This window comes from Polyergus mexicanus, unplaced genomic scaffold (assembly GCF_030449975.1).
Source record: "Polyergus mexicanus isolate NDT 795.1 unplaced genomic scaffold, iyPolMexi1.0 SCAF_4, whole genome shotgun sequence".
Lineage (NCBI taxonomy): Eukaryota > Metazoa > Arthropoda > Insecta > Hymenoptera > Formicidae > Polyergus > Polyergus mexicanus.
Window position 1 is genome coordinate 10872758 of NW_027223324.1, and position 22665 is coordinate 10895422.

The 22665-nt window shown below is 28.1% G+C and overlaps 4 protein-coding genes across 5 annotated transcripts in view; 1 reads left to right on the top strand and 3 right to left on the bottom strand.

Annotated features, from left to right (window-relative positions):
- Positions 1 to 26: 26 nt before the first annotated feature.
- On the bottom strand, positions 27 to 3842 carry Fidipidine (coiled-coil domain-containing protein 93). 2 transcript variants are annotated; one of them, XM_070294573.1, is made up of 12 exons: positions 3749 to 3842; positions 3075 to 3188; positions 2913 to 3007; positions 2503 to 2773; positions 2205 to 2390; positions 2070 to 2120; positions 1518 to 1622; positions 1200 to 1417; positions 788 to 1104; positions 557 to 677; positions 403 to 487; positions 27 to 325 (listed from the first exon to the last, which is right to left on the bottom strand). In XM_070294573.1, the coding sequence occupies exons 1-12, from the start codon at positions 3824 to 3826 to the stop codon at positions 164 to 166; spliced, it is 1803 nt and encodes a 600-aa protein (XP_070150674.1). In that variant the 5' UTR covers positions 3827 to 3842; the 3' UTR covers positions 27 to 163. The 2 variants fall into 2 exon arrangements, with proteins under 2 accessions (XP_070150674.1, XP_070150673.1); XM_070294572.1 differs by having other exon boundaries at positions 788 to 1116.
- A 1593-nt stretch (positions 3843 to 5435) lies between these two features.
- Flo2 (flotillin-2) overlaps positions 5436 to 22665 on the top strand; it is a 39732-nt gene continuing 22502 nt past the window's right edge. Inside the window, exon 1 of the mRNA XM_070293866.1 lies at positions 5436 to 5708. Coding sequence (XP_070149967.1) covers positions 5660 to 5708 — 49 coding nt within the window. The 5' untranslated portion in view covers positions 5436 to 5659. The remainder of the gene's footprint in view (positions 5709 to 22665) is intronic.
- On the bottom strand, positions 10041 to 13459 carry LOC138932373 (glucose dehydrogenase [FAD, quinone]-like). The gene is made up of 2 exons (XM_070294131.1): positions 12940 to 13459; positions 10041 to 11329 (listed from the first exon to the last, which is right to left on the bottom strand). The coding sequence occupies exons 1-2, from the start codon at positions 13457 to 13459 to the stop codon at positions 10041 to 10043; spliced, it is 1809 nt and encodes a 602-aa protein (XP_070150232.1).
- LOC138932371 (glucose dehydrogenase [FAD, quinone]-like) lies at positions 16037 to 18866 on the bottom strand. Its single transcript, XM_070294127.1, has 2 exons — positions 16997 to 18866; positions 16037 to 16890 (listed from the first exon to the last, which is right to left on the bottom strand). The coding sequence occupies exons 1-2, from the start codon at positions 18806 to 18808 to the stop codon at positions 16738 to 16740; spliced, it is 1965 nt and encodes a 654-aa protein (XP_070150228.1). The 5' UTR covers positions 18809 to 18866; the 3' UTR covers positions 16037 to 16737.

Genomic DNA, 22665 nt, shown 5'->3' on the forward strand with positions numbered 1-22665 from the left:
TGATTATCATCATATCTTATATAATATTTCTATTTTATTTATACATATATTTATATTTGTATATATGTATAATAATTAGCCATTTTTAAATTATATACAATTTTATATTGCAAGTTTACAAATAGTTGTCAATCTGATTTCCACTTGAAAAATAAAATAAAACTTATGGACCACGAAGTTGAGCTAATAAAGCCTCATTCTTGCGGCATTCAATAGTGAGTTGTCTGACAGCCGCAACATATTTACGTTGTTGCTCTACAAGAATAACGAGTTGTCGACTGAGCACATCTCGTCGATTTTTTTCATCAGTACATCGTTTTTCTACCTAAATAAAAAATTAGATTTTTTTTTTATCTGCAACATTAACTTAATTAATCATTGAATCATCATTTTGTATATTACCATTCCTTTGTTGCGTTTCACTCCAGCAACAATTATCTCAAATTGTTTCAGAAATTGTTCCTTGCCACTTGATGATGCCATAGCTCTATTGTAAATTATATACATTATTAAAAAAAAATATTTTTTATGCTATTAACATTTGTGTGACACATACTCATTGTAGTTATCCTGAATAGAATTTAACAATGATAATTCTTTACTTATATACAGTTTTGTATCATCAAGAGTATTATATAATGTATAATATTGTTTAGTTTCTTTGTGCTTGGCTGAAACTGCAAGAATAATATTTTAATCAGAATTTTTCGAAATTAATTTTATCAACTTAATTTTATATTGCAATGTATTAATTTTGTGTTCATGAATTAAAATAAACCTATTTAACCTTGATTATAAAGTTCCATAAAGCGTCGTTGATATTGCGTCAGTTCAGAACGTCCTGGAACATCATCCATTTGTCTCACCAAAGACGCAATAATTCTATTCTTTTTAGCCAGCTGTAATCGCATTCGTATTACAGCCTCCTTTTGTTCTTTATATTCTTTGACACAATCTTCTTCTTCTGCTGGAGCATCATCTTCAACTTCTTGTAACATATCGCGAAAAAGATTTAAGTCCAACTTGCATTGCTCTCGGAAATTGTGTTCTTGTTCTTTCAATCCATCATATACAGAGAGAAGTTCTTCTAACCGTTTAAAAACACTGAAAGAATAGCTTATTTTATATAATATACATAAAACAATTATTAATGTATAATTTAATTCATGATTAGTCATAATTTTATTACTCCTAAATACCTATCATTATCATTAATTCCAATTTCTTCGATTTTTTTGAACGAATTCTCAATAACTTCTCTTTTTGCACGATGTTCTTTTATTTTTTCTATTATTTCTATGAATTTATTCGATAAGCCATCTCTCTCCTTTGTTAACTTGCCGATTCTAGATTGCAATGTTGCTTTTTGTTTGTGTAATGCAATTAAAGCATGTGACAAATCAGTTGTGCCACTATTCTATATCAATAAAAGCGTAAATAAAATCATAAATTTATATTTTATCTTATGCTTTAATTATATTACATAAAAATCTCGCGTATTCTATACAATAATTTACCTTTGCTTTAAAAATAGACATGGCCGCATATTTTTCTGCTGCTTTGGCAATTTCTTGTACTTGTATGTCAACTATGTTCCCAACCGTATTTACACTTAAATACATCTAGATTAAAAGATTAAATAAATAATTGAAATAAAGTAAAACCATAATTTTTATATAAAACTTTTTTTTATAACTCAGAAAATAATTTATATATATATCTAATTATGTATGTTAAATATATTATATATTAATCAAAAAATTTGTATAAAAAATAATATATTTTTGAATATGATTTAATTTTGAATAATATTTTTCGTGTAAATTTAAAATAAAGAATCATTAATTTTTTTTCAAGCTTATGCCACGTATAAGAAATATAAGCATATATATATATATACATATATATATATATATATATATATATATATATATATATATATTGTGCATTATTGTTAATAAAAAAAGTTTTTAACCTAAAAATTTCTTCATATTAAAACTTATCCAAAAGAAACTGTTATTTAAAACAAGCTTAAAACTTCTATTATATATTTCTTTAATTTTACATACCGAATTTTCTTCTATGATTGCTAAAGCAGCAGTAATCTGTTCAGTAGTGTTCTATAAAAATATTGACTATTATATAAATCTTTCTAATAATACTAATAAATTGATAAATCTAAAAATGATAAAAATGATTCATACTTTTTCATTTTTATCATTATTCAATTCATGTTTTGAATTGTTGCTTTTAGATTTTGTCAATACTGATGTAGTTTTAATAGCATCAAAGGGTGCTTCATATTCCAGTACTGTTCCAATAAATCTGCTTGATTCATCTTTGATGAAACCTTCCTTTTGTTTGAACAAACGTCGTGGCTCATAGGCTTTCTATCATAAATGTAAAATTATATTAACTGTATATCTAAAATATATTTTTCAATGAAATATAAAATTGCAGATATATATTAGCCATATATGTTTTTCTAAAAATAAATCACACCTTGATCAAATGTAAGTTTTTAATAACAGTTTTGTTAGTTGTCGCTTCATTTTCGACATTCTCGCTAAATGTATGCTTCTTATTGAATTGATTCAATGCAAAACTTCTCACAAAACCTGCCATTTCTTGCCGCATTTCCATAGAACGTTTCACTAACCATTGAATAACTGGGAATATATGAATACAATCTAAACCTTGTATTTGATGTGGCTCTATTCGATATGGACAGTTCATTTTAGGAAGCATGGCTACAATTTTCTCTGTTAAGGAACTGCAACATATTTTATAAAACATATAAAAGTTATTTTTAAAGAGCATTTCTATATTAAAAAAAATGCTTTTATAACTCTTATGCATTAATAAAAATTAATAAAAATTAAAATTTTTAAATATATATAAAATATACATACATTTTTTGACCGATAGTAAGATTCTCTTGGAAAAGTAAATCCACATCTACATCAAAGTTGCATGATTTGATACACCAAGTCATTCCACCGATAACCTATTCCAATATATTATTTATGAAACTATATATAAAGTAAAAATAAAATTAAAAATAATTCACAAACCTTATCAAAATTTGATAAACCTTTTATCCGCGCTCTAAAATAACCTGCTGCAACGAGTAAATCAATAATCTCTTGAAATTTAGTAGTTTGTTCCTCATCTTCGCGTACATCAGCCTAAAGAGAAAGAGAGAGATGCATTATTAAACATTCAAATGAGTATAATTCAACTTCTAGAAACATTTCAATCAAACTCTATTCAATTTTATAAATAATAATCTTATTAAATAATACCTACAATATTTTGTTAATATGCACAAAATTATTAGTTTTTTTTTTTTTATTGTTATTTGAAAAATGGGAAGAAAGTTTATATATAAATTAAGAACAAATTATATAATTAAATATTTTCCTATATAATATTTACAACTTTTTAACGATTACTATGCGCGCAGGTATATCCATTCATCCATGCACACTTATAATATTATCAGTAAATAAATATGTATACATATATCCTCTATCCTACACTCAAAAAGGTGTTAAATAAACGTGTTTAATAACGAAAGCTATATAAAACGACACAGAAAAATATATCTATTCAATGTATACAATATGTAGCTGTTAATAAATGAACTTAATATTTTAATTTTAATATATCAAATTTCTAGAGTGTACACATACATTTTCGTAGCACTTAATTAATTAAGTAGATATATATATTTTGGGTTGGATACCTCTGTACTTTCAGAACTTCTTGATAATCTTTTCGGTACATCATTCAACATATTACGATTCTTGACAATTGCTGCCATATGTACTATTACTAGACAGCTGATCCTTAGGCCGAATTCACACCTTGACAGAAGATTCACGCCTTGCCAAAGCAGAAAAGCAGAGGCCAATCAAAACTTGCGTTAAAAAAGCAATATGTACTGTTTACTTTCAGCGCGAGTTCTGATTGGTTTCTGTTTTTCTAGCACAAGTTCTGATTGACTTCTGCTTTTCTAGCACAAGTTCTGATTGGCTTCTGCTTTCCTGTTTTCTGCTTTTCTGCCAAGGTGTGAATTTTCGCTTAAGCCTGTATCGGACTACGCATTGAAGATTGAGATTGAAAATTGAAGATTGAAATTTGACCAATCAGAATAAAAAAATTTTAATTCCTCTTTTGTTCTGATTAATCAAATTCCAATCTTTAATCTTCAATCTTCAATTTTCAATGCGTAGTCTGATACGGGCTTATGGCCAATATTACATTTGTCGTATGACAAACTTTTTAAGCATATTGATTGGCTGCAAAATGAAAACTTTTTTGAGTCTCTAGAAATTAGCTAATCAATGCGCCTAAAAAGTTTGTCGTACGACAAATATAATATTGGCCTTAAGCTCGTATCGGACTATGCATTGAAAATTACAGATTGAAGTTTAAAGATTGGAATTTGACTAATCAGAACAAAAGAAACTAAAATTTCTTTATCCTGATTGGTCAAATTTCAATCTTGAATCTTGAATCTCCATCTTCAATGCATATGTAGTCTGATACGGGCATTAGGCTATATGAGATTATTTTTCCAACAAGAAAATTTTTTTCTGTTTTTATTATGATGTTACATACATATTGCGTTAACATTTAGAGGTTTATTTGTCTATGCTTGACGATATGAAGTGAATATTAGTGTATGACCACAAATACGTTTTATGAGATTATTTTTCCAACATGAAAATTTTTTTCTGTTTTTATTATGATGTTTACATGACATTGCATTAATATTTAGAGGTTTATTTGATGTCTATTAGATGTCGAGAAATGATTTACAGCCCAAAGAGTGTTTCATAAATAATGCACTGCTATTGTGTGAATATTAAGTTTTAATAGTAAAAAATACTTAAAAATTCAATGACACAAAATTACATGGCAGACAAAGATGACGCAATCTCTATCCTTGTCACGCGGTCAGTGTGGTTACCACGAAATATTCCCCATGTTCTGCAGTTATAGCTGCACCTTAGATACAGGTGTAGTGAAATTCGTAGTGTTCGTCCTACATCTCGAAAAATTTATATTTTTTCATGACACTTGTTTTGACCTATTCCTTATATTGTTAGAATTAGTCGTACAGAGCCGGATTTTGCAATTCGGCTCTTAAAAATTTATAATAAATACAATATGAATTCGGAAGCAACTACACCTGATCCACGAGCAGTTGTATGTTGTTTGTCAGTATTAGAATTTTTATTTTGATCATTTTTTCAAAAAAAAAAAAAAAAAATGCTGTGTATGTCTAAGAAGACGATGCTGATGAATACGAATATCGTAATTAAAATTCGATTTTCTCCTTATTTTGGCCGTAGGACATAGATTACGAATCCGTAATTCACGGCTTTCCGCGAGAGGCCTCCACTGTCTCTCCTGCCAACCCTTAATCCTACGACTGACATTTGACACGGTTTATTGTATATTATTAATGATTAGCCGGGCGTTTTAAAATAATTTCGTATTAAATTAGGTCATTGTACTCCGCGTCATTTACGCTCAGTGTTATCGATATCCACATTTAGTGCCATCGTTATTTTCCGCGTCAATTTGTTGTCGTCATCATTCGTGCGTTACTTTACTCTAAGTAGAGAAAGAGAGGTTATTTTTGGCGATGGGAAACGTTCATACTTGCGGTCCGAATGAGGCTCTTGTTGTATCGGGTAAGTGTTTTTTTAATTTCCTGATAGACATTAGCACATGCGATCTCAAATACTGCGACATGCGATTTTGAAGCTACTTTGCTTGACGTATTGGCAATATTATTTGATTGTCTTATAGTGACGATTAATATATCTCTAATTGATACTCGGTAAACAGTTTTAAGTACATACAAAAATGTTTATAAAACGTTTGAAATCTTATATCGCGAACATTTGTCACGAATCCGATCATTAAACTTCACTAATTCACAACTTCACAGAAACAATATGAAATAATACAGCAACTTTCTACAATGATTATTTTGCTATAGATTTTGATTTTTCTTTGCAAATTAAAACAAATAGAGGGAAGGGAAGAAGGAAAGAGATTAGTGTATACTAAAAGAAACATATATGTGTGAAATAAGAAAAAAATTTTTATGTGGAACAAAAATTGGTAGCATTGTTCACAGAATAGTGTTTTCTGATCATTTTCTAGTGTTTTTATAAACAGCTATTGTAATCAATTATTGATAAATTATTTTTATTTGATGTCATCATTTGTAACTATTTGTAAATGTTTGTATTATTATTGTTGATTCATTTATATATAGAAACCTAATAGTATGACAATATAATATATAATACTATGCTTTTATATGAAGAAATGCTGAACTAAATAAGTTTATAAAATATTATTTATCGAGAATGTCTTATCTTTATTTAACACAGAAACACTACACTTCCATTAGTCTGACTTAATAACATCAATTATAGCTATTAAGATATTGCGTGATATCATTGCATAATATTTAGTTTTTTTATAAATGAATGATCAATGGTACTAGGAACAATTATAAATAGTTACAAATGGTGAAGCCAAATAAAAATAATTTATTAATATATGTTTACTTGTATAATTATATTTAAATTAAACAAAACTTTTTATATTTGTCATCAATTAAGTTAACATTAGGGCTAAATTGCCAAAAGTTTTAAAATTACATGGATTAAATTGCAAAGGGGGGGGGGATTAGTGATTTATTATGTATATATATAATGTGTGTATATATATATATATATATATATATTGTATATAAGCTTATAAGAGACTGTGCTATAGATAATATTGGTATTAAATTAAGAACTTATGTTAATACACACTAGAATAATTTGATATATGTAACGACACATATTACTTGTGAAGCTATAGATCTTTAATAAATAGTTTTATATCGCAATCTCTTAATTAATATTTATTAAATTGGGAGGAATGTTATAAATATTCTAAAAACAAATAATGTATAAGAAATATTTTCAATAGCAGCATATATGAATATATAATAACAGTAATAAAATAATATTTAATTAATTATATTTTCGGTAAATATTCCTATAAAGTCAGCTCCTTTAAAGGTCAATGATTTATATATATTGTCAAGGATATATTCTCAAGTAACTTACAAAAAAGAGCTGATCTTATGTGAATATCTACCATATTCTGCACAATTCCATACAATACAGCTGTGAAGTTCTTTAAGAGTTTAAAACTAATTGTAAATACATGACCTCTACCTTTATATAGACATATAAAATTGATAAAACATTTTACACACACAAGAGAATTAAACGTATGCTCTTGATAATTTATGATTATTAATATCTCAAACTAATAATTATGATCATTCATTATTGATAACATATATCACGTGTAATAATGTGTGCTCACGCGCTCTCTTCATTATGTGCGCATGTGTATGCAGAAAAATATCACTTGCACTCGTTCCGTAGATTTATATATTAATTATTTAACATATTTTTATTTATATATTTTATTTATATATTAATTATTTAATATATAAATCTACGCAAGAGATATTTTACATATGCACATACACACATGTGTACATAATTCAGGCGTGAAAGAAAAACTGTAATTTATTTCCTCAATTACAGCACGACTTATTATTAGATCGCTGATAATGACGTATTACTTGTTATGGAGTGAATTATTCATAGTAAAAAATATTTATTGCATTTTTTGTGTTATAATATCGTTTTTTATGGTTTGTAATTGCATTAATTTACTTGTGAGTATACTTCGTTGTGCAATACGCAAAGCGGAATGAAATGTGGAAGGTTTCCATCGCAATTATCCAGTTGCGTCACTAACGAGAACAATCGATGCGTTTGATCGTATCAAATAAATATCCTTGAGCACTTAATGTACCTATTTGTCCATCGAATTAACGCCCAGTCTAACGAGCATTATTGTAGTTGTATATCAATAGCATTTTTTATGATAATTGACGTTAGTAATCGTAGATGACTTACGAAGAAAATCAGCTAACTGAATTTATGCTCTGGATATTAATAAAATAATACGAAAATATTAAATATTTCTTCCTATATGAGAATTTCTATAAAAAAGTTAAATTTGTAGAGAAAAAAGTTACTCTAGAAAAGTTACTGACCAATATTTTATCACAGAAATGAGTCTTTACGATATCGAAAGTAAAAATAATAAACCAAAGTTATTTCAGCTTAACAACACGTACATGTTTATTTTTAGGTGGCTGATTACAGAATTTAAAAAAAGAAACAGAAAGAGGGTAATTATTTCCTTCAATATTTTGACGGATTTGCCCTTAAATTTTTTTATTATATCATAATATTGAAAAATTTGCGGTTAAAATTGCAATGAGAAAAGAACTATTTTAATTATAACTACAGTATATATACATATATATATATATATATATATATACTGTAATTATAATTAAAATAGTTCTTTTCTCATTGCAATTATATATATATATACACTGCAATTAATATTTATATAATTTTCAAAAGAAGTTTGTTGTGTCGTTTACGGTTAACAAAATATCTATTATTAAATACTTTGCACAATTGCTAAATTGTGAATTAGATCATTGAAGATTTATCAAATAATTTTCAATATGTGTATTCAAATTTAGGGGTTTTCTAGAGTCGTCAAATACGAATTCAATAAGTTTAAAATAACGAAATCAATAAAAAATTTCAAACAAATCAATAATAAATCTTTTTTAAAATTTTGATATGTGTACCTACATATCTGCGTGCACTATATTGAATTCTGAGTTGATCAATTTTGATAGCGGATTCATATACAGCAACCTGTAAAACTATAATACATATAATATAATATTATTTTCATAATTGAAACTCTATGTTAACTCTGTATATGAAACAATCTGAATGACTCATCTGATATACTGTACTTTAATTAAGACGATAATTAAGTAACGATTATTATAAATGTAGGCCTTAAAGTCTAACTCAAAGCTTTTTAAGACTTCTGATGCAACTTTATTATTATGTAACGAGAAAAGGCGACATTTCTGGACATTGCAGTTTCAAAAATGTTTTGTCACTGTCTATTAATTTTTAAATATTGTTGGTTGTTTTAAAACATTCTATACATACACGTGTTTTTAAGAATTACGGATATAAACACAGTAATAGAGACGGAAGCAATTCTGGTTATTAAGATGAATAGTCTAGATAAGTGAACGGTATTGAGAGAGAAGATTTCAATCTATAAGCAATTCAACGATTCCGAAATAAAAAATATAATCCTACAGACAATTCTATCGATTATTTATTTAAATTGTCCGATAAATAAAGGAATATATTTGGTTGAATTTTCAAGAGATAAAATCATTGAAAGATAAAAATAAGTATAAAAAACTTGACATGAATGTTGTGTCTGCTCATAAAAAACTTTATTCGAGATATAGCGCTATTCAAAGTGTGTACAATATATGTTATTTATTACATTCAAATATTTCCACAACATGTGTTAACGTAAAAAAATTTTACATATTTTTTCGTTTTTTAACATAAACAATTTTTATGAGTGATTATTATATTCATAATAAAGTTCAATTTGAACAATTTAATTTAATATATATTTATTATGCGATCTACTTTTTTTAATTTAAGTTAAGAAATGAAAGGAGCACTCCCATTCAAGAACTATTTCTATTCAAGGACCACTACCTTTCACTTTCTTATTTTTATCTCTCGATAATTTTATCCCAAAAATTCAACCAATTATCTTCCATTATTTGTCAGACAATTTAACAAATAATCGATATAAACTCGTATATGGGACTATGTTTTTTATTTCGGAATCCTTAAATTTCTATTTGCAAATTGAAATCTTCTCGATACTATTGAGCTGCTCATCTTCATACTTTTTGTTAGAATTGCTTCCATCTCTATTACTATGTTATTATTGTTGATTGTTCTATGTATATATATATATATATATATATTGAGTTTTGCATAGAAGAGAACAGATCTCTCTTATAATGTGCTTTTCCAAGTTTCTTTGATCATATCCGCAGCTTTCTCGCCAATCATAATAATTACTGCATTTGCATGACCAGAAGGTATCGTGGGCATGATCGCAGCGTCTACTACTCTAAGTCCCTTAACACCATACACTTTTAGTTGCGGATCAACAACTGCGTAAGTATCCGTCTGGGGTCCCATTTTGGCGGTTCCGATCTCGTGATTCATCATGGATGGTAGATATTTAATGGCACAACGCCAATAATCATCAGAAGCAAAATCAAATGATTCGCAGCCTGGCATTTTTATGTCATGTAATCGACTGCCGTAAGATTGAAAGGCTTCAGTCTTGGATATGTTGAGAGCGTGTTTTACTCCCTCTAGGATGATTTCTATGTCAGCCGGATGACTGAAAAAATTTGGATCCATCTTGGGTGGCTCGAACGGATCCTTCGATTGCAATGTAAGACGACCGACGCTTCTAGGATATTGAACAATTGGCCAGATCGACCAGGCTTCCTGATTTTCGATAGGCTTGAAGACAGTGTTGTACACATTGTCTGAGATTCTTAAGGCCTTTTTCAGGACTTGACCATTGTCTGAATGCAGAGAGCCAGATACAAAGAGAAGCTCGACATCCGGTTTCTCATCAGGAGCGTACTTGGTTCTGATAAATGCCAGTGCTTCGGCACCTCCTGGAATCGTCATTAATCCTTCCTTATACAAGACGTATTCCAAAAATATGCTAGGATTTAGGAGCTTGTTTTGCAGTAATGATACGCTTTGGTTCACCATGAAAGTCAGTCCCAAAAAACCGATGTGTTCATACATATTGTAACCGACCTTGGAATCCTGAATCACTGGAATGTTTAATTCTTCCAGATGGTCTCTAGGTCCAATTCCGGATAACATTAGCAATTTGGCTGAATCAATCGTACCGGCGGATACTAAAACTTCCTTCGAACAAATAACTGTCTCCCATACATTGTTTTTGACATATTCAACACCGTACGCACGTTTGTCCGCATTGATTAATATTTTGGTTACTCTAGCACCGGTAATGATTTCCAAGTTCGACCGATTTAACTGAAGATAAGCCTTGGCAGCGCTACATCGCGTTCCATGATCCATATTTACCTGAAGATACGAAAAACCTATCTGATCCTGGCCGTTGTAGTCCACAATTTCATATCCCAATTCGCGACCAGCTTCTAAAAACGTCGTTGCCAACTTCGTATGATACGGCACGTGTTCCACACATAAGTAACCGTTTTCATTGTGATATGAAGAATTCTTGATATCTGAATATGGAAATAGCGTTTTATAATGTCATAAGTTTCATGGTATTTGTAACATTTTTTTAGTAAGACAGAATATCAGAATTGGATTCTCTTATATAGAAATATTATGCATTTTCATTGTGATATATTTTAAAATAATTTTATTCAGATAAATCAATTTAAAATTTAAGCGGAAAAAGTTTAAAGAAAATATACATAGGCGAAAAATAATTTTTATTAATCTTTACTTGAGACTTAACAAAAGCCTGATATAAATAATTACTTTTTTTTAAATTAACGTCAAAAGTCACACGTCAAGAAATATTACACTCTTTTATAAAAAAAACAACTTGTTTTTACTAAAAAAGTAATAACAGTAAAAAATTACGGCAGTTTTTAATAAAGAGTTATGCATATAATAATTAATAATTAATATGTACATAATAACTAATTTATGCACATATACAAATTTATTATTTCATATCATTGCTTTATATTATATTGTAAAGCTATCAATTATTATATAATAAAGTGCAATATAATTATGTATTACATTTTCTTCCCAATCCGTACCTCTTGTCAGAGGACTCCTCTAGATATATCTACAGTGTGTGCCTTTTTATGATTTTCTACAGACATATGGGACCTATAGTTTAACACTGGTTCTGAACGGTCTAGATTAGAGAGGTTTTCTTGGCAAGATACTCTCGGTGATTTGCCATTGCTTTCCGAGAAGTGGCGATCGAATATATTCGATTCTTTGTTTCTGGCTGGATTTAAACCCGAGTCCTTCGGCATAGAGAGTAGACACACAACTCTCTGTGCCACGATCGCACACATATTATATCTTACTTGAGTATTTTATTTGCATGTATGTATTTTACATGATTGTGTGAATCTACGAAATTATTTTTAGATAAATAATTTCTAAAGATATAATAAAATTACACATGTATTAATAAAACAACATGGGTAATTTAAAAAAACTTGCCGCTGTTATAAAAAATAATTTTTTTAACATTAATTTTTTATAATAAGAAAGAATTTTTTTATATATATTAATAAGAGAGCAAAAGAGAAAAAATTAGATATTATATTTAATAATTATAATAAATACAATACAATAATATAGAAAAATTATTACATATCTGTGCTAAAGTCTATTCGTATTTAATTGTTCCTTTAAATTAACTCTATATTATTTTTGTGATGCATATATGGTTTCATTATAAATATTTTTGGAAATTTTTTATATGGAAATATTTATAGATTTTATAATTATACTAAAATATATATACGCGAATATTCAAATAAAATACATAATAATTATATTGCACTTTATTGCATATAAAATTTTTAATATTGGTACATATATGATAATATTATATGAAAAAATTAAATAATTTAGCGTGTTTATTATTTAACTTAAATAATAAACACCCGTGCATTTTTTATATCATTATTGTTGGAAGAAGAACAAATTTTTTATTACTATAATAAATTTTTACAAAAGCTTTACAAAAATTAGTTGTCTTTATATAATAAGAAATAGTAGCGATAAAGAAAAAGCATTTTTTTAATTGGGTGAATTTTACATTATGTTATTAGGAAGATAAAAGAATAGACATTACCTGGCACATTAAATTTTTCACTTTTTTTAAAATATGGAAGAACATCCGCGTAGGACCAGCCCACGTTGCCCAAACTAGCCCATTTATCATAATCCAGTTTGTTCCCGCGTGTATGAATCATGTAGTATAAAGTACTCGTACCACCCAAAGCTTTACCTCGCGGCCAGGAACATTGTTGATTTATCATCCCCAAACAGGCGTTCTTCTGAGGTTCCACTTTGTATCCCCAGTTATAATCAGTCAATTGGAAATAACCGACTAGTATCGGAACTTGATTGAGTAGATTTTGCGCATATCCCGCTTCCAGTAGCAAAACTTTCCATTTTTTGTTCTCTGACAGACGATTAGCTAATACAGAACCTGCCGATCCCGCTCCTACGATGATGAAGTCGTACTTGGCATTAGTTGCGAATTCGATCTCTTCTTCAGTTGATTTATCGTAATTCTTGACGAGATTTAGAAAGTTATTATTAACGCCATAGATTGATGCAATGATGATGAACGGCATTAGAATCCTCATATTGTACAATTATAATTCTGTAAAATTCTGATTTTAAAACACGTCTTTTATACAGAAATATATATATACATACATGGACAGATGAAAAGCAGATAGCTTATAGATGTATATACCATATATACATATATATGTTTGATATAATAAGCATGCATGAAATGAAAACAAAGAATAAAAAAGAAGATATATATATATATTTTGATTATATAATATGCAGTCTGCATTTTAATAATTATAATAATTATAACGAATATAACGAATAATTATAACGAATATTTTAATAATTATAACGAAATTATTAAAACTGATTGACAATAGCAGGAGACATAAAAAGGCGAATCTCATACGTGTAAAAGGATATTTCTGTTTTGCACAATTTTCACATGACCGAGTGTAAATATCATTCTAGGGCGATATTATTAAATACTTATTTTAATAAAATTTGAAAAGAGAGAAACACGCACACAAAATTACACATCCAATCACATAAATAACCACACTCTCCCCATCCATCAATTACCCATTCATCCTCTCAGCCACTATTTTTGAAACCATATATAATTAAAGATTAATTTTATATTTTTTAATAAAAATAATAGAATTTTTAAAATACAAATATCAATATTTTATTATATATGCGTTTTATTATATATGCTAATATTGTTGTTTCTAAAATGTTTTTGAAATAATATAATTAAATTCTTTTTCGTTAAAATCTTCATGAATTAAGAGCTGTAAAAGTTACAATCCAGTACCATTAATATTGTTTAAGGTAAGGCATATGGAAATTGCGCCATCGAATTTATATTTGTCTCTTTATGTAATATATTCCTAAAGTTCATAAACATTCTATACCTGTCTGGTCATTATGGTCATGTATCAGTATCTGGTTTTCGTCAGTCCGTGTATATGTATATGTATAGATACGAATATTTCTATAATATTCTTATAATCGAAGGCCACCTTCTCGATTGATAGGATTGCTAAATCTTAATATCTGGTTAAACGAGATACTACAAGCGGGCGTTATTGAACTAGATAAGAATGGTCATGACAGACCGCGTTGTCAATTTTCACATGTTTTTGGACACTTTAAAAATTATTGGTGCCTATTAAAATTTTGCGCTCCTTCGAATTTTGCATTCTACGCTGGAATATACATTACGTAGTAACGACTGCCTAGTAATGATTTCACTTTTAGATGAATATTTTTGAATGAATAAAAAAAAAAGAAAGAAATGTAGAGACTCGACTTTAATTTTATTTTAATTTTTTAGTCATGAGAAAATTATTTATGAATATGAATAGTATGCCCTTATTTATCTGTAATTGACGCTCTTTAGAATATTGTTAGAGAGAATGAGAGAGGAAGGAGAAAGAGAGAAATTATATCTTTTTTTTCTCTAATAATTAGATGTACATATATTAATTAAAGCATTACTAGCACAAACTTCTTAAATATTGGGAGTATGTATTCGTAATGTATTTTGCTATATTTTGTCACATTTCGAAAAGTGAACGAGAACTAATAATAACTAATAATGATATCAATATTCAGTATTATAACTATAAATGCATACATAGCGTCATATAAGTAAAGAAATTTTAAAAGTACATGTATAAACTATTTTATTATTTTATTAGATGCACACAAATATCCCTATGCACATGTTTATATTTTTATATGCAAGAATATATATATATATACAAGGTGGGGCATTTATATTGAGACACCTAAATATCTAAAAAATAAAGCAAGATAGAAAAAAATGTTTCAGACAAAAGTTGTTCGGTTCTAAGGGGGTCATAAGATGGTGCCATTAGTTTGATCTTGGGTGGAGGCGCTTCGGAGATTTCAATGTTAATCTTGTTTAAGGAGAAAACAATGCATGTAATTCTGTTTTTAAAACGCATATAATATGTGTATAATATACTTCTTATCATTATTTTTTCACTCCTTTTCATATCTTTGATTATTCTCTGATATACTACAATCATGAACTTATATAATTCTTTTGTAATGCGGTAATACGTACCATTAACAAGCTGCTAGAAGTTGTTTTTCATGTGTCCGTCCTCTTTTTTGTTATACTGGTCGTTAGGATGTTGTCTCCAACAAGTATGATGACTTTTCTGTCGCTTCGAAAGCTTATGGCCAACTGCTCTCCGTCTCGAAACTCACCAAAGAAATGCGCTTTCTCGTTTCGTTCACGTAATACTTACTATACTATGTTTGAGTAATATATTTAGACTGAGAATTTTTTCTTCTTTGCCGCGTGAGCGTCTTATATATATATATATATTTTATATTAACCTAAATATATATATGTATATATATTTATATATATATATATATAAGCTAAATATATATATATATATATATATATATATATATATATATATATATATAGTTAGCTTAATATAAAATTTACGTTTAAAAAATATTCTCAAATTTAAAAGCAATTTAACAAAATATGAATAATAAAATCGATAATTGTTTGATATTGACTGTAAAAGTATAAGTAGGTACTTTTATAATATGTATTAGTTTTTAATTGTTTATTTATAATTATATTTTTTTACATCAGATTGTTACACATACACACACATTTTTTTATAAAGTTTATATTAATAAGAGCATAATTTTAATATACATTGTGTAATATTATTTTCCTTAAAAAATATCAATTATTTAAAGTTAATGATTGAGAAGATACGAATACTCTTATAACTTACTGACTGCAAATTAGTAAATCAAATAACAAATATAATACAACAAAATTATCACAGTCGAAAAATTAAAGTATTATTCTTTCGTATGAAAACTTTTATTATTCCTTTAAAACAATATTTTTATATATTTTATACATATAAATATTCGTATTTATATGTATCTTTTTTTTCCTTTTTTTCTTCTCTTCTTGATATATAATGAACAAATATCTTGACAGGATGACTCTTTAAACATTAAATATACTTTTTTGAAAACAATATTTTTTGTAACTCTAATCTCTGTGTTTTTCCTTGTAACATACTTAAATGTAGGAAGTTATAATAAAAATAAATTGTTTTAATTTAAACCTAATATGAAAAAATAAGTAAAAATTACATAAAAAAAATAATTTAAGTAAAACATGTTTATATTTAAAACTTGTTTTTTTATATCTTTTACATTTGTTGTTTTCGTTATCGATTGAATGTACTTATTTTGTTTACTTGTAACTTTAATTGTCTACAAGATATTATGCATGAAAACTGTGATGTAATTATTTCGTAAAATATTATAATACTGACTGTTTCAAATATCCCCATTCTTCTTTGATCATATCTGCCACTTTCTCGGCTATCATATAAACAGGTATATTTGTATGCGCCGATATAATGTCGGGCATGATGGATGCATCTGCTACTCTCAGTCCTTGAATATCGATTACCTGTAAGAACATTGCTATGTAAATTCATAAATATGTATATAAACACATTGTAGATTACAATATCTACTGTATTCTTTATAAATACTTTAGTGTATCTTTCAAATACCTTTAATTTGGGATCAACAACAGCAGTTGGATCTTCCCTCGGTCCCATCTTGCAAGTACCGGAGTAATGGTAGATAGTACATGAGAGTATTCTGATCGCACACTCCCAATAAGCAAAGGAATCATAACTGTAGTTTTCGCATCCGGGAAGAGTATCATTACATAATTGCGAATCGAACGTCTGCATCGCCTTCGTTTGACTAATCTTCATCGCAACCTTAATACCGGCGATCATTGTCTTGATGTCTTCCACATCATCGAAATAATTTGGCACTATCTCAGGTTTAACATTAACATCATTAGCTAATAATCTTATCCGTCCACGACTCTTTGGTTTCAATAGCATTGGCATTATGGTCCAACCATGTTTATAGAGATATTTATTCCATATCTGATGCATTTGCGTATTCAAACCCATTATAATCGGAAGAAGAAGATCTCCTTTAAGACCACCACCGATAAACAGTAATTCTATATCCGGCAAATCGCTATGTTTTTCTGGATGCTCAGTATTGATGAAAGCGAGAGCTTCACATCCGCCCGGAATTGTAATTGGTCCTGATCGTCTCCTTAGGAAATCCCCTATATACGGATGAGTAGGATTTATTATGTCCTGCACTTTTATGTCTATTGATGCATTCACCGTCCACGTCAGTCCGCCGAAGGCCACGTGATCCATTAAATTCTCCCCGACCGGCGCATTTCGTATAACATCTATACCGAGTTTGGTAAGATGTTCAGCCGGTCCAATGCCGGATAGCATTAGCAATTGAGGTGATCCAATTGCACCTGTGCACAATATCACTTCTTTGCTGGCGAACACGGAGATAAGTCGACCATATTTAGTAAATTCTACACCAATCGTACGATTTGTATGACGATTGATTAGCACTTTTCTCACTATACTCTGACGAGTCACGTGAAGATTTTTACGATCGTGTATGGGGTACAGGTATGCTCTATTACTGCTCATGCGGGTGCCGTTCATAACTGTGCTCTGCACATATGAGAATCCTATCATGTTTTTTCCGTTGTAATCTACTAGTGGATATTTTAGTTCTTTGCCAGCTTCTAGGAAAGCTTCTGCTAATGGTGTATGAAATAACGGGTAGCTAATGTGCAATGGTCCTTTAGTTCCGTGATATGTAGTATCCGATTGTAATTCCGGAATATCGATTGTTTCCAATTTCTTAAAGTATTTGAGAACATCTTTGTAAGCCCAACCTTCATTTCCCATTTCAGCCCAGCGATCGTAATCCTCGGCGCCGCCTCTGGTAGCAATCATGTAGTTTAGCACGCTGCTACCGCCCATCACTTTTCCTCTAGGCCAGTTACACTTGTTGTTATTCATACCGAGACAATATTTATTAGACGGCTTTGTTTGATATTTCCAATTAAGGTCATTACTTAGCTGTAGAAAATGAACGATTAGCGGAATGTCCATGAGAATATTCTCGTTGGATCCAGCTTCGATTAACAATATCTTTACTTGAGGAATTTCACTTAATCTCGCGGCTACCGTGGCACCGGCCGTGCCAGCACCAACCACCACAAAATCATATACATCTCCGAATACAGGGGTCGTGTCCGGTATTTCCTGGTTTAAGTAATGTTGGCCTTGTTCCAAAAAGTTCAGGACTCCGATACCCATCTCGAATAAATTTGATAAATTCGATATATCCTCATCACCGTACAGATTACTATACCGTTTCGGTAAAGATTGCCTGTCTGATTGTATCGGAACGATTATGATAGCGATACTGACAAGAATGAACATCTTGTTCACCTTGCAACTTGGTATCTTACTTAGCATATCCAAGCAATCGGCTTTTAAACGTCTCGAGCGGGGCGCAATAATAAAGAACTGTCTCTGGAAGTTGGAATATATAGTTGCATTGAGATCCATGTTTTATATAGATGCCACGTATATCACATATACACATAAGATAAAGTATCATTTAACGCAATACATATCAACAACGGTAAAAGGAGGTCGTCTCGAGTCAATTAATTCCAAGAATTTAAGCGCAAAAACATAATAGCATTTGTACCGACTCGTTTTTAATGCAATTGTTTTTAATGTCGCAAAATGATGCAGTATTGATTTTGATGTTGATATTAATATTATGCTTATGATGTTAGCAAAGTACTTTTTATGTTATTAAACATCGTACTATTATGAATATCATACTTAAAAAAAATATAATCTTTTTATTAAAAAACATAAATAGCAATTAAATATTTTTATCTTATTACTTTTTATATGTAATCTATTTAAAAAAAACTTGTATTTTTATATAGAAAAAAATTCCATGATGTGTGATTAAGCGATTTTTTTTATTATTGCACAATATAATGCAATTTAATACAAAAGTTATTAATTATGTAAAAAGATACAGTTAAATATTACAAAAAAATTTGTCTCTTTAGTGTAGATAGCATTAAAGATACATTTTTAAAATATTATAGAAAAAATTTGAATATAATTATAATCCGTAATTGTAAATGGTATTAATGGTTCAAATTATACACTATCTAATCTAAAATATAATGTAAAGTTTTATAAATATTATTATAAAATTTTATATATATTTTATATGATATAATAAATTTGAAATTTTATATAAAAAAAAAATTAAAATTTTATATGTTATAACAAAATATGCGTTCCATTTTGTTAAAAATTGTTACAAAGATTAGCATAAATCGTTTATTTGTCTGTCTTTCCATGTTTTTTTATACACACATGGAAACAAACTATTTAGTAAATGTGCAATATATAAACGCGTTAGCTTTTTTATATCCATTAAAATGCTGTATAACAAAAATAAATCAGCTAAAATGTCAATGTATATCATTAACATTAAGCTAACGCCAAACTATGTACGTATTCGCGATTCGTTTATAATTCGTGAATAGAGTGGATAGATAATTCATCAAATTCAACCAATCAGATTTCTTTATACCGTTCACGAATCGCGAACTACAAATCACGAATTGCGAATATATACGAATATATATATATAGACAGAGAGAGAGAGAGAGAATGTCTCATAAGTAATAGTGAAATGGAAAAAAAGCGATATAAAACAATTTCTATACAAGATAAGGGAGTAAAAAAGAACACACGCTTAGCATTTTCAATGACTTTTATTTTTGATATTATAATTCGTGTAGATGATTTATATTTATGATTCGTATATTTTGAAGAATAGGTATTAGCATTTATACATTATATTTTTTAAGTATTTAAATATATCTTCTGATCTTTTATTGATGTCAAATTGAGTTTTGACGTCAGAAGAGTTTTATTCCTGCAAAATATCGAAATAAGTAAGTTTTTTGATGAAACCACTCGTATTTGATAATGTAGAATAATAAAATATATCGAAAACTCTCTTTTTGTTTCATGAATTAATAAATAATTGTAAATCTTGTTCAAATTGTCGTTGGGTCCTTTTTCGTTGCAAATGTAGAACACATGTAGATGAATTAATAAATTATATATGCATTTATTAATGCAGAATAATAAAAAAAAGCTGTTACCGGCTGTAGTGAAGACACAGGAGTCTTAAATTTTTGGACGATTAATTCATTTTTTAAGACTCAGATCATTTAGCATCGTCTATTTTTTACTATAACAACATCATATGATAGCCCTTTGTTTATCTCACTAGATACTCATTGATTATATAATATTAACATAAGGCCAGCTCATTGTTCTTGACAAACATGAATAGTATTAAATTATGATATTAATAATTTTAAATGGTATTAATTTGTTCAAAAATTTATTAATTTGTTCAAAGATTTATTAACAGTCAATTTGATTATAAGTTGACTATCAAGTTCATCAAATTTAATACAAAAGTAATTATTCATTGCATATTTTGTGACTTGTAATTTATAAGGAATTATAAATTATAAAATATTTCAGAAATGGAAAGGATAGAGAATACAAAAGGAAAAATATTTTTTTATTTTATTTTATATATATATAACGTTATTTATTTTAAAAATACATAACAAAAACACATTTAACAATTTTTAAGACTATTCTGTTAATTTAAATTATAATCACACTTGTTTATATATATATGCTATACATATACATATATACAGACACATACACGCACCTGTACCACACACGCACATACATACATAAAGTATACATATATGTATACATATTTTTAAATTCCCTAAAAATTTAAAAATTTAAGTATTATCAAAGTTTTTACTTGAAGAAAATGTTCAAATGACTTTCTTGAGTAAGAATATATGCTTCGCAGGTGTTGTTTCATAGATTATCGAATACATACAAAAGTCCTTTAATTTTTTTATATTGTTTTAGACAATCTTTAACAATATAATTGTGAAGATCTTCTATATTGGCAATTTTGATAGACAATATTTGAAACATCTTCAACCAAAGAAATCAAACGGAAAACATTTCTTTTATATTTTTTTTGAACATATCCTGTAAGTAAAAATTTTAAGAATATTACTTATTGTTAGAAAGAAAGCAGATTTATATGTATTTAGATAGCAGGATTTATATCTACATATATGACATGTGGATGTCATGGGTGTTCGTGGATTTATATCTATGATATACATGACATTTTTTTATCATCATGACGCATCGAAGATTACTACTAGATCACTATTCGTTGGGCTTTGGACTCTTATTTTATAAATTCCTTGTATATATACGCACATAAGATGTACAACAACTTGTAGTAAATTTGTATACACATGTAATTACATGTATACATGTAATTACTCAGGTAATAGTATCCAGAAATCAATGATTTTTAAGTCACAAAACAAAAATACAGATGCAATTTTATTGATCACAGGATATATTTGATACGTGTGTGTACTTCCTATAGAAACTAAATAAACAATTCAGTACATCTTTCTCTGTATTGAAGCTTAGTTATTAAAGAGAGGTAATTAGAAATCGTTAAAGTTTAAAGAAGCATAATTATAACATACATTTTCTAAATTTTAAATTCAATTTTTTCAAAAACAAAGTTTTATGTACAAAAATAAATATTATTCTAAAAATGTTATGTTTAATTTATTTTTTCATGTAAAAATATTATCTTCCCTGTTACACTCTAAATTACAAGATGTTCTGTATATATGTGTGCACACGCAAATATATATATATGTGTGTGTGTGTATGTGCGCGCGCGCGCGTATGTACGTATATGTAATGCTAAAAAATATTTTTTTAATAATACCATTTATGTATAAAAGTAATGAAACTTATACATATATGTTAACTTATTTGGTATACACTAGAATATTATATAGCACATGAGAAAATTTAAAAACTCTAATAAAAAAGATTGTACCTGAGATGCATACTATAATTAATTGTTTTTATATAATCTTGTGATTCTACCTTGAACTGGCTGTTTTAAACATGTATTGAAATGTTTTTGCTTCGATTTTTTATGAAATTGTGTATTACATAGTATTCTGTTATTATATATTATTGAGCGAAATATTTTTATATACATATAAAAAGTTATATATTATATATTGCCCGATACGATTTACTATCTTGTTGCAAATAATGCACATGATATTGAATTATTATAACTGTTTATGAATGAAAAAAGTTTTGAAAAATTGTAAAATTATATTGCTTTACTTTGT

What these genes read in the sequence shown, in the direction of transcription:
- Fidipidine (XM_070294572.1), bottom strand. Translation starts at nt 3,826, where the DNA reads ATGGCAGCAATTGTCAAGAATCGTAATATGTTGAATGATGTACCGAAA. An exon ending in AAAACTTACATTTGATCAAG is followed by an intron (nt 2,391 to 2,502) that starts GTGTGATTTATT and finishes CATTTATGATAG; the next exon opens with AAAGCCTATGAGCCACGACG. An exon ending in ATTCAGGATAACTACAATGA is followed by an intron (nt 488 to 556) that starts GTATGTGTCACA and finishes AATTTACAATAG; the next exon opens with AGCTATGGCATCATCAAGTG.
- LOC138932373 (XM_070294131.1), bottom strand. Translation starts at nt 13,459, where the DNA reads ATGAGGATTCTAATGCCGTTCATCATCATTGCATCAATCTATGGCGTT. An exon ending in TGAAAAATTTAATGTGCCAG is followed by an intron (nt 11,330 to 12,939) that starts GTAATGTCTATT and finishes TTCCATATTCAG; the next exon opens with ATATCAAGAATTCTTCATAT.
- LOC138932371 (XM_070294127.1), bottom strand. Translation starts at nt 18,808, where the DNA reads ATGCTAAGTAAGATACCAAGTTGCAAGGTGAACAAGATGTTCATTCTT. An exon ending in TTGTTGATCCCAAATTAAAG is followed by an intron (nt 16,891 to 16,996) that starts GTATTTGAAAGA and finishes ATGTTCTTACAG; the next exon opens with GTAATCGATATTCAAGGACT.